The 12456-nt window shown below is 41.7% G+C and overlaps 1 protein-coding gene across 4 annotated transcripts in view; it reads right to left on the reverse strand.

Annotated features, from left to right (window-relative positions):
- The window catches only part of SLC2A12 (solute carrier family 2 member 12), a 30640-nt gene extending 18956 nt beyond the window's left edge, over positions 1–11684 (reverse strand). For all 4 annotated transcript variants that reach the window (XM_041469693.1, XM_041469696.1, XM_041469694.1 and 1 more), the window contains exons 1-2: positions 11415–11684; positions 2687–4003 (exon numbers count right to left, since the gene is read on the reverse strand). In XM_041469693.1, the coding sequence (XP_041325627.1) occupies positions 2687–4003; positions 11415–11529 (1432 nt within the window). In that variant the 5' untranslated portion in view covers positions 11530–11684. The remainder of the gene's footprint in view (positions 1–2686; positions 4004–11414) is intronic.
- Positions 11685–12456: the final 772 nt, after the last annotated feature.

Genomic DNA, 12456 nt, shown 5'->3' on the forward strand with positions numbered 1-12456 from the left:
GAAATACCCCTTTTATCTTGTGTAAAGGCTGATAATATAAATACAGAGCACCCCAGAATCAAAAAATTGACTAAGCAGATGCTTGCTAGTCTGTGAATTCTTTTGTAATGCAAAAATGACTTTTATCTCTCACTGTCTATTTTTGAATGCTCATCACTGTGCTGCCTGGGTGTTTTGATAAAAGGCAATAAATATATTTAGCATATGCTTAGTTCATTTAAAAAAATCAATCTACTTTATGTAATTTGGCAACAAAAGAGAAATCATTTATAAATATCTGCTACACTAATCTGGACTGTAACTCTCTTTGACCAGAATAAAAAAAAAATACTAAAAAGGGGAAAAAAAATGTACAAAGTAGTTAAAAAGAAGATGATAGAGCTCAGATTGTGTGATCTGTCCTGTGAAGAGTGTGTCATCTCCTAATGGTCCCACATAAAGTCTCCTTTATTCCCACAGAACATAGTGCAGCATGGACTCAAAATAACATGGGTGAATTTATTCCAGAAATGGCCTTGTGGTGTGGAAGGAAAAGAGCAAGATCTTCTGTGCTCTTCATCCAAAAGATGTCAATTTGATCTACAAAGACAGGCGTCCTCAACACCACCTTCACCTCAGCCAGCCTTTGCATGGAGGCAGGCTCTCATTGAGCATGAGAGTTTCCCACTGAAAATTCAGTGGTGCAGGTGTTACAGAGCTTCTGTGCCCAGGTGTCCCAGGCACAGCCTGGACACAGCAGCCAGCAAGTGCAGCCTCAATGCCTCCTCCCCCACAAGTAGAAAATGGAGAACAGTCTGGTCCAGACCACAGGCCAGATTTACACTTTTTCTTTACACTAAGAAAGATCACTGAGGGAAAGAAATCTAGGCTTTGAAAACACATTCAGGGACTAGGGCTCCAAACAGGAGATGTTGTAGGCTGTACATGAAATACAAATTATAACCTTGCATCCCAATCCAGACTATTCAAGCATGATAGATCCTTTGAAGATTCCAGCAATCTATTGGTTATCTAACCCTTGCATTTTCTACACTTTTTAACTGAAATTTTAACTGAACAGTGCACTTTCAAAGGCAGGAAAATGCCTTGAAAGGATTTAGTTGCAACATGAAATGCCTGTATCTCTGCTAGATCTGGCCTTCACTTGCTAGGCAAATGCATCTGTCAGCATAAATTGCCTCACAGTGGCTTTATACATGATTTCTCCGTGATGGAGCTGAGAGGGTGCCTGTTCTTTCCCATTTTCTGTTTGAAAGCATTTGAGCTCTCAAGTCAGGAAAGAGGTCAAAAAACAAGCACTGGCCTCAGAGACTTCTCAGATCAGCCTGGAAAACACATCAGTTTTTGTAGCCCTCAAGAAAATAGACACTGTTCTCATTAGCTGTACATTAGGCCAACTCAAATGACTAAGAACCCATTTACAGCCAGGTCACCAGGAAAGCAGATTTCAGCAGGAGGCCAAGACTGAACATGTGATCCCACTCTAAGGGTCATTAAATATATGTTTGAAACGCCCAAATAAAAGTTCAAGCAACATTTTCTGTTTAGGGTTTCATCCCTGGTTTTGAATCTATGTCACAGAAAGCAGAATCCAGCCCAAGACAATCTTCAAGGGAAGGAATAATGCTGTAATAACACAGTCAAGCTTGCAACCCTGGCAATGAATGCTTATCTCACACTGTGAGCAATGTTTAAAATAAATAAATACTGCAGGGGAGTTGTTGTTAGTGCAATTGTTGGGTTGTATCCTTGTGGCAAGCTTTTTATCATAATAGTACAGGAGAGTACAGTTTGTTTGCAATGCAAGTTTGAGCCAGAGTGCAAAAGAACATGAAGTCTGTTAATAAATAATGGACTGGGCATGTGGGTTTTGCAGAGTGACTTAAAAAGTCAACCCCTTCAAAGTACAACATTGTGCAAGTGCTATTGAAACAAAACAAAAGAAAACAGAGAGATTTAATTTCTAGTCCCTTGGAATGACAGACATGCTCTCCTCAGGAGAGAGTGAGACCCGTGCAGGGGTGATGGCAGGTGCAGCAGTACAGTGTCAGCTGTACAGGAACACACCTTTGTGTCTTCCCACTTGTGCTGTTCCACCCAAGCAGTGGCAATGGAGCAGCTTGCTCATGAATTATGGTACTTTGAATGTGTTTTCTATATCTGAAGACTATTACACAGTAAGAAGGACAGATCCTCAGCCAGGTTGGTATTTTGTAGATTTGACAATGTCATACCATACAGAGGTCCAGACTTTATTATTATCTTGGGTTTAGGAGCTAGCAGCAGCAAATGCCTACATCCTAACCTTCCCAGTGGAAGGACACAATAGACTAGAAAGAGGAAAGATAGCTGGGGGCTCCATAATTTTGCTGTACAAAGCTAACAGCAGTTAATTACTGAAGAGGGAGAAGTTAATTACAGCGAACAGAAGGGAGGTCAGGTCATTGGCCTTAAGGGACAGGACCTCTTCCTAAAAAATACATGCCACATTGGCCTTAAGGGGCAGGACCTCTTCCTAAAAAGTACATACATACCAGGCCTACCAGGATGGTGTGTGACAATACCAGTGCATATTGGCAGAAACACTGCTTTGCCCGACTTAAGAACTGCCTAATGCCAAGCCAGGCATGTCATCCCAGCACTTAATAATGTACATTACAAACAGTTAGAAAAATTAAACACTTACTTGGTCCAAGACCTATGGAAAATGCAGCAACATAGACAAGCAGGCTGGCCAGTGAGAGCCATTTCAGGACAACAGGAACCTCCCCACTCTCCACGTGAGACCCTGTTGTGCTTTTGCCTCCTGCCGGGGCAGTCCTGTTCAGTTCTCCTGTCCTGGCAACATTGGGGCTTTGTACATCAAATGACAATCTTTCTGTTGAAGCCATGCTAGCAAAGAGGTCTTTGAGACTCCCATTGGTGACACTGAAATTTCCTGATCTCTGGAGAGAGAAATCCTCTGGAGACTGGCTTCTGCAGACCTTGGTTAAATTCACATGTATGTTACGGTTCACTACGCCCATAGTGACCAATGATATTGCCATAACAGAAGAACCAATACACAGAAAAGTTTTACTTCCAACTTGATCCACAAAAAATGTGGCTGGGACTGTGCTGACCACTTTAACCAGTCCAACTCCAGTGGAAGCCAAGCTGGCAGCTTCATTGCTCTGGAACCCAACTGACTTCAAAACAGTCGATGCATAAAATAAAATGTTGGGTTGCCCAGTTGTTTGCACAAAAAACACTAGAGTGAGTCCTACCAGCATTCGGGCCCTCATGTTGTTTTTTGAACGAAACAGGTCCAAGAAACTATACTGATGTTCATCTTTCAGGGAAGACTTAATCACAGTAAGTTCTTTAGTAGCATCTGATGTTTCCCGTAGCCTCTCCAGGACTTTTCTCGCCGCTTCATCGTTATTTTTCATCACAAGAAACCGAGGGCTTGGAGGAAGGAAATACATGGCAATAGCCTGCAAAGCACCTAATGGAATCACCAGGCCAAACATGTACTTCCACCCATGAGATATGCTGGCAAATGCATAATTTGAAATATAGGCAAAGAGAATGCCTATCACAATCATGAGTTCATTTAATGATACAAGGAGGCCTCTTCTGTGCTGTGGGGCGATCTCAGCGATGTACACACACGTTGCAATTGATGATAATGATATGGAAATACCTATGGCAATCCGGCCCACAATGAGTATCTCGTATGATTCATAGGGCAGCAAAATCAGACTCCCCAGCACAAGTAAAGAAGATGCAATAATAATAGCAAGTCTCCTTCCAAATCTGTCTATAAGAAATCCACCAGTAAGGGATGCAAATAAGGCCCCAAAAAGCAGGGAACTTACAATGACTTCCTGCTCTTTGCAAGAGAGTGTTAAAATGCTGCTCATCTGAAGAAGAGCTCCGGAGATAAGGCCCAACTCATAGCCCATCAGAAGTCCACTTATGGCAGCAATGGCAGAAGACAGAAAGGTGAATGTTCCACAACCTGAAATAAGAGGATAAAACAAAAAACCTTGAAAGAGTGATTTCTGCAACATTCTGACAATTAATAATAACTTTGTTTGATCTACCAGTTTAAAAAAAATTCTCTGTAACTTTTAGGCAAAGCAGTTAGGTACAATACACATCCAGCAGCAGTGATGACATGGAAGCTATTTACATAAAAAGCTATTTCTGAAAAGAAAAAAAAAAGTAATGAATATAAAATCTTTAGTTTTAATGCCTTTGTGTCCCATATCTTTCTGATCAAAAGTCAATAAGGTTTTGATCAGGTCCTAAGTAATTAAACCTTCTGCTTCAGAATATTATTGCAAAAAGAAATGGTGAGAAAGCAATTTTTACCTTGAGATTTTTCAGTGTTTTTCCTAAACTGAGAATGACTCATCTATCCAACTAGACTACCATGAGCAAGGAAAGCATAAATTTCTTAGCCAAACTGCTTCAACCTTGAGTCAAATAAGTAACAAGTTTTCCCTCACCACTTAATATTTCCTTTGTTTTGCCTGAGGACGACATGCAGGCTGCTGGTACCATTGTTTTTACTTTGCCAAACTGGAGACTTATTCAGTGAGCATCAGGCTGATGCAGGTATCCGGGATATTCTGGGGAAACTGATCTTTGAGGTAAACTCATGAACTCTCTGGGCTTTGCTCACATCTAAAGTCAGATTCTTTGGAATATCTTGATCAAATATTTTGCATTGCTTTTGACGGCCATAATGTCAGGAACAAGAAACAGATGATGAAAACAATGCAGATCATATGCCTTTGAATCTCCGCTCTAAAACAAACTCATTTTATACATTTGTGATTCATTATTTATTGTTACAAGATAGATTTGACTGATCATATTCTACTAACTGTGAAGCCTTTTGCACCCTAAACCTTGAGGAATATATCAATTTGTTATTGTTGGTCTTGTTCTTCCTCCCAGCATGATTTTCCTTGCATCATGATGTTGGCTGCCACACAACTAGGAAAAGAGTAAATCAACTTCTGATTTTGCAGTTAGTTAGAGAGATGGGATATGTTGGAGGAGAGGTGGCTTTTGCAGCATAACAGAGTCTGTATTTAGTTAATTCTCCTGGAATGAGTGGTATATGGTCTAATTGGAAATGATATACAGAGTTTGTTTATGTTTAGCTCATTTTTCTAAGGCGTTAAGGCTCTTTGATCACACTGGCTGCTCAGAGTTCTTTGCCAATAATTTTGAGCACATTGGTGAGGATCAGCCCCATTTGATAGAGGATATTACATTTCAAAAGCAAATGTTGAATAGAGAAAAGGAGAGCAGCCCTAGCAGTACATCTGCACTGCTAAAGTAAACAGTGCCAGAGCCCAGGCCCAGACCCTGGCATGTGGCCACATACCCTACTAAATTGCTGGTAGGATCCCTGCCACATTTGCAGCCCAAGCTACCTTGTGTTGTCTTAACAACTCCCAGAAGCAAACAATTCCACCACCCCACCCTGCAGCCACTCCATAGGCAGACTGGTTATTATGGAGCGTAGCACAGTACAACCGTGAATATAAACAATGCCTCGGGGGTCAGGGGAGATGTGTAAGCCCATTAAGTCTCTTAAGATAAGTATCGCCTATTAGCTCTCCTAACTTTGAGCCAAACAGCAGAAGCCAAACAGCAGCAGCCCTGAGATACTGCGTGCAACAAAGGCACCTCAACTCACTCAGCCACTGAGCTGGTGTGGCTGGCAAACCAGAGATAGACAAGAGATAGGGGAGAAGCACATGGTTTTATCTTGATGGGCTATAAGGACACAGGGGGAATGGGATTATTGTGAAAAGTCTTTCAGAAGGTGGGCGCGGGTGGTAGATTTATTGGGAATGGAGATGGGACATCTTGAAGAAAGTAACAGAAACAAATACACAAAATGCTCCAGTGATGGAACAATCTTTTTTTATATTGTTGTTGTTCAGATCTGTTAATATTTCTAAAGCTTTTTCTTCTTTTATATCTGCAGTATCTGAGACCACTTCACTTATTTTAAATAGAAGCATGGGTTAGGTCCTGTTGTACTTCCTTCACCCATTGAACAGTACTTCAGTGGAAGTTCTGCTGACTACAGCTCAGCTGCTTTGTGCTGCATCCTGCAATGCACACATGCAGTATTTGTTTTATCATTGCAAAACATAATTTCTCCTTCCCGTTTATACTTTTGAGTTGCCTGCTTACTGTATATTATTGTATCTGGAGAATATACCGTTCCAATGAATCCTGGCAGGGAATCTGGGCTGATAACAACACAGTGTTGTGTTGAAGGAATGAGCATATCAGAAACTAAACTGTTAATTTGATTGCAGTGCTCTGCCCAAACTACACTTCAGGACTGATGTTTTGCTTTCTTGAATATCTCTTGAATATTTTACATCACTGAGGCACATATATTTAATGTAGGATTTTACCTCAATTTATATATTATGGATAGAGAGCACAGTGTTCATCCAGTCTCACACTCACAAACAGAACAACATGATCCTTCTGACACACTGCAATTACATTTTATCTGAACCAGGTGATGTAAAACACTCAGCTTTGATTTAAAAATGTCTAGTGATTGAAAACCAATGACTTGGAGTCATAGGTCATCCCAATGGTTAATTGCTTTCACTGTAAGTTATCTGTAAATAATTTCTAGATTTAATTTATACAGCTTCAGCTTCCAGCCATCAGATCCCATTCTCTGTTTCCCCACAGTTAACTGTGTTCACTAAGTACAAACTTATAGCCTGTCATTGGGTCATCTCACAGACATCTCCTTTTTTAGCTACTTACCCTGTGAGGCTTTACAAGTCCCTTAAGTATTTAAACCTCTGTTCTCTGAACTTTTTCAGGCCACCAAGTTCTTCTGTAAATTGTGATCTGGACCCAGTGTTCCTGCAGTGATTACACAGTGTCAAAGAGAAACTTGACATAATTTTTTTCAGTCCTGGTGGACACTTCCCTCTCTACTTGTCCAAGGATTCTCACAGACATGTATAGAAGCTTATCTTCTGGTTATCATTCAGGAAAACCTACTTCTTTTCTGACTGGATTCTTTCCAAGGCACTGCCTTGCCTTTAAATATGGCCTGCCTTGTTTTATCCTAATGAGGAATGCAAATCACTTTACATTTGTCTGTATTAGGGTTCAGCTTACCTAACTGTGAGATACCTACATCATCTCTAGATTTCTCTTGTAACCACTGGAGAAAAATAGGCACTTCTAGACGTCTGAATTAGGGCGGATGCCGACTTCCCTCCATTGCCTATAAAAGGCAACTCTGCGGCTTGCTCAGATGCAGATGTCTAAAGTTAGCAGAGAGGAACCCCAGACAGCACATTCACTTGCAGTCAGCAGGCCAAGGCATCCAAATTGCGTTCAGCCAGTGGCATGTCCCATTTATTGATCACCCATCACCTTTATCACCCTGTTAAATAATCTGCTATTATTTTCTTCCAAGAAACTGAGAACAGTAAGTAACAGAGGGGTAAAAACTGAGTTTAAGGCTCTCCAGCAGAAACACAGCAGCGTGGACAGTGTACTCTATTGATACTTTGAAGTCTGTGTCCTGCATAGTTCTTAATTCTTAAAATGTTGGGAGTGTAATTTTTCTTTGGTTTCAGTTTCTGAATGAGAGTGTCATGTCAAATATCTTGATAGACTCCACCACCAGCACTGTTCTTTACAATACAAACTGTGCTCACATCAGCCTGTGGTCCTTAGATCAGAGAAACTGAGATGGTTATTTATTTTTAGTCTGACAGTCTGTGCAAGCTGGATGTAGAGCTTGGACACCTGGGAATTGATAGGGAAGCATTCAAGCCCATATATTTACTGCTTCTCCAAGTAGAGCAACTTGATCAATGTCTTCATGTTTATTTATTTATTTTTTTTTTACTGGGTCAGCTGATATCCTTCTTCATGTGTCCAGTGACACATACCCACAGCTGTACAGAAATAGTGGAGGGCTGTAACTAGAGCACCTCCGAATGTGAAGCAGATCCTGACGTGATGCAGAGGGAGACACATTGTCCTTCTGCATTAGCAGCAACAAAGTCAGTATTTAACTTGGTGTCTCTTGTCCCTCACAGGCACTATTCCACTGAAAAACATTGTTATATCACCATGAGGTTTTGTTTTAATTGGGGTACCCAAAACTTGCCTGCTCACCACTGCCTGCTGAGTTAAACCTTGAAATCTGCTCAGTTTCCCTTCATGACCTTCCTCTAGGCAAAATTCCCTCTGACTTCAGCATATGTTTTGCTTTAACATTTCCAGATAAAAAATGTTGCAGTAGTTGTACTCACAATCCTTTTAAGTGTCACTTTGAATGATGCTGCTGGCACTTCTTAGGCATTCCTTGGTTTTTTTTACAAAAAGCTTCTTTATATATTTATACTTATATTTCTCTTATTTTTATGAGATGCCAACAGAACACATGGCAGTGTACAGCCCAGGGGAATAAAATATTTTAATGATAGCTACCAGATAATTTTCTCCTTCTGTCTGCCACTAACACCATGGCTAATGAGTGTGTGGCTGGTATGTGACAAGTGATTGGAAAGTCTATTCTCTAGTTTCCCATGTAAACAAAGTGGTTTCTCACAACTGTTGTTCTAGTCAAAAGCAGCCCTACTTGGCAAACAAACCTATCTTTAAGAACATTTGTTGGAAGTGTTTATGCTTGGTTCCTGAAAAGGAGACCAACTGCAGTTGTAGTACAGCAGCACAGTGTACTGACGATGAGGCTGGACGGGGCCAAGTACTAAGGGTGTGCCCCTTTACTCACTTTCAAGCACATATTTGGGAAAATACATTCATTCCAAAGGCACAGTATTTGGTCTGTGCATGTATTTTATAGGCATTATGGATAAATGATCAGGGAAGATATGCAAGCAGGCTGATTTGGGAAACAGCACTCTTCACCCACCTAATGGGAGAGATATGGGAAAGGAGCCCTTTCCAGCTTAGTTTGGCAGTATCATGCTCCATGTTAGTCCAGACAGAGATTTCTATGATGTAGTTTTTCTTTGCTTTCTCCCAAGAGATCATTCAGGATGCATAGAGAAAACTGCTGGGAAGGGGGTAGGGATATTACTTTATGAAACCGGTTCAAATATATCTATTTTGATAGGAGGAGACTCAACAATCTGTTCCACCATGGTACTTTCTTCTGTTTATTTTGATTTAATCTGAGATGAGAAACTCTCCATTTGGAAGGGAAGGGAAGTATTTTCCTGTCAGGAAAGTTCTTTAAATCCTTGCAATTTATTTGATCTATTTAGACCTTTGGAAAGTGAATTCAAGTTCTGTCAACCACGGGTTAATAAGCACAGGTTAGAAAACCCTAATGAGCTGAATGCATTGCCTAGATAGAAATCCACAGCATGGAATATCTCTTTTTTTCAATAGAATGATATCTACTTTTATCTACAATAAATTTTAAAACTACAGCATCTGTATTTTAAAATTTTAAGCTGTCTCTAATAACGTATTTGATTTCCACCTGAGTGCTGCCTGACATGCAAAAAGTGTGTCTTTCAAGGGATATAGTATTTAAATTTCCCAAATTGTCATGAAATAATATTTTGCTGAAGTGTATAACATGAGGATAATTTATTTTTTTTTTTAGGATAAATGTTTGATGGCATGTATTGGGAATTGCCGCATCATTAAACCATGGTTTTGCTTCTCATAAAAGGTAATTTTCCCATTTTCATGTTATCATGGTCTTTGCTGTGCTGCCACAGCCACTTTCTCTATCTCATCCAGTTGTTGGGTATAAAGAGATATATCTTACCCTGTTGCTCTATTCCAACACCTGAGGTTTCTTTAGATCCAGTAGCTGCTCAGTAGGTGCACTTCTCCTATTAGCTAGAATACATCTGACCTACCAAAAATAATGTCAGGGCCATGTGGGACCACAATCACTTGACAAATGGGAATCCTCCCACCCAAGTGTGAAAGGCAAACCCAAAACAAATACTTTGTAAATTGAACTAAAAGAGAAGGTCAAAGGAAACAAATGTACCACTCATCTAAACTCTTCCAGTGGTGGGAAGCACTGAATACTTTGTACAGTATAAGCCATAATGTACTTTGTAAACAATATTCAAATTTCATGAACAAAAGCCCCCTGACAATGATGGAAAGACAGGGAACGCAAATCCCAGACAGACCCACCATGGCCATGTCCCCTCTTACTGCTCTGCTATGTAATTTCACTATATCAACAGGCAGCCTGTCCCCTCATTACATGAAATGGCATTTGGGTTTTGTTTTGTTCATTTCTAGTAAGAATCAACAAGTTCTTTTAATTTCTAACTATGTAATTATATATTCCTCAGGTTACTGCTTTAATTTTTGAGGGTAAGGACAGATGTGCAATTTGCATGTACTCTTCTAACCTTAACCCATGTGCTGCAGAAACTTTGCTATCTGTTTATTGCTATCCTATAACCATCTGCACTGCTGTCCTCAGTTCCAAAGGCAATGTTAAAAGTGTCCGCACACCTACTGACTTTCTGTTCTTAGCTAACCTCTGATTCCAGTATCAAGAGACATTGCTTGACAGATCACTATTACACTCCAACAAAGCTTTTGTGCCTATGGTTTCTGAATATTCTTGTGTTAATCAGTTCATTCAGCTCAAAGTGAACAAAATCTCCTTGGGACATTGTCATTTCTGGCTTATTACCATGCTGTCCTGTTTGGGTACAGCTTATAATAAGGTATAATAAGCTTTGTAGCTGAGAAATATCATGATTGTGGGGCATTATCCCCTTCATCTTATCATCTAGGAAAGAGTTTGAAAATGCAAAACCATGCTGCAATTGAAAAAACTGGCTGGGTAGGACAGCAAAGATGAAGAGCTATGAAATTCAGTTTCTGCACTTAAAAACTTATTGCAGAATAAATGTTACAGCTGATTTTTGAGGGTGTCAGCACAGAAACCCTGTTTCTTCCTGAAATGCTAGGGAAATAAAAACAGGAGGGAGACCCTGTCCCCCCACCCTGACCTGTTCCCCTGCAGGGACAGGTGCAGTGCTTGCCTGGACTCCCTCCACTCACTCCGGTGAAAGGGATGAGTGTGCAAGGACCAGATCACTGTTGTTAGAGGGCAGCAGGTTTTCCTATCTTTCAGATGGCTGATCTTCATAAAGGAAAATTATTTACACAACAGACAGCACCTACACGAGCAGTAGGACCAAGGCCTTTTAGGGCAAGTATCACACAAACCTTCATTCAAAATTCAAGTCCCCGTCCTTACTCACATGTTCCCCTCTCGCACTTTTGGAAACTGAGAAGGCACGTCCCACGAGTCCCTGGGCTTTGTGGGGCCGTTCTCCCCCGGCCCCGAGCATCAGCCAACAGCTGGCACTCAGCTCCTGCCTCCTTACCTGCTGCAGCCGGGAGCCGGGAGCAGCCGCAGCCCCGGCTGCGCTCCTCATCCTCCCCTGCGCTCATGGTCTGCCTCTGCTGGCTGAGGTCCTCCGTGCTCTGCCCAGGTACCATCACTGCCCCTTCGCACCTTGGGCGGGAGCACTTCACAGCGCCGCGCTCCTTCCCCGGCCGGACGGCAAAGGGCAGGTTGTTTTCCTCATGGCAACAAGTTCCTGAAGCTGGCTGAAACCAAATGCAAACCACAAAGTGGTTCGTGAACAACTTTGTTGCTATTTCAGAAGGCTTTGCCCTTTGCAGTGACACAGGCTGTTGCTATTCTGGGGAGCCTATTGCAGGCGAGGGGAGGGCCGTCTGTCGGAAGTATTGCTTTTGCCTTTGAACAAATAGTTGAGACATCAGACATCTATCCATGCACAGCTCCATGCACATTCCTTACCCATTCACTTACAGGGTCTCTCTCTCTTTTTCCTGTCTCTCTTTTCCTCCTCTCCCTGTGCTCATATGCAGGTTTTTAGCAGAGAAGGCACACTGAAGGGGAGGGTTTCAAGTGTTTCCTCTGTCAGCTAAAGTTAGGGCACTGAGCACACACACACTCACACACACACGGCATCACTTCATTCTTGCAACTTCTGAGCAAATTATGGTGAGAAGTAGTGGAGAGGAAAACAACCATGGCAGCCCCTTGCAGCCTGTGATAGTAGGAACCAGGAATTTACGTGGCAAAGATGCACATGATAATTTACAAGCAAATGCAGGGCAAGCCACCCTCTTTTCCATGACAATTATTTGAATCAAAGACTTGATTTTGATCGCTGCTGGGAGTCACTCCATCCTTGCTCGCTTCTGTGGCAGCAGTGGCTGGATGGCAGCGGGAGGGAAACTTTGCGCTGGGCGCAGGTGAGCTGCCTATAGAGGCTGCCTGCCCTGCTCTGTCCCAGTCCTGGGAGAGCCTCCAAGTGCTCTCAGCAGACCTGCTGCCTCCGTCAGGCAAGTTGTCCAAGTTACCCGCAGTGGGAATCCCTGTTGTATAATCCGGCA

The sequence above is a fragment of the Pyrgilauda ruficollis genome, unplaced genomic scaffold (genome assembly GCF_017590135.1).
Source record: "Pyrgilauda ruficollis isolate IOZ18807 unplaced genomic scaffold, ASM1759013v1 scaffold24, whole genome shotgun sequence".
NCBI classification, from domain to species: Eukaryota; Metazoa; Chordata; class Aves; order Passeriformes; family Passeridae; genus Pyrgilauda; species Pyrgilauda ruficollis.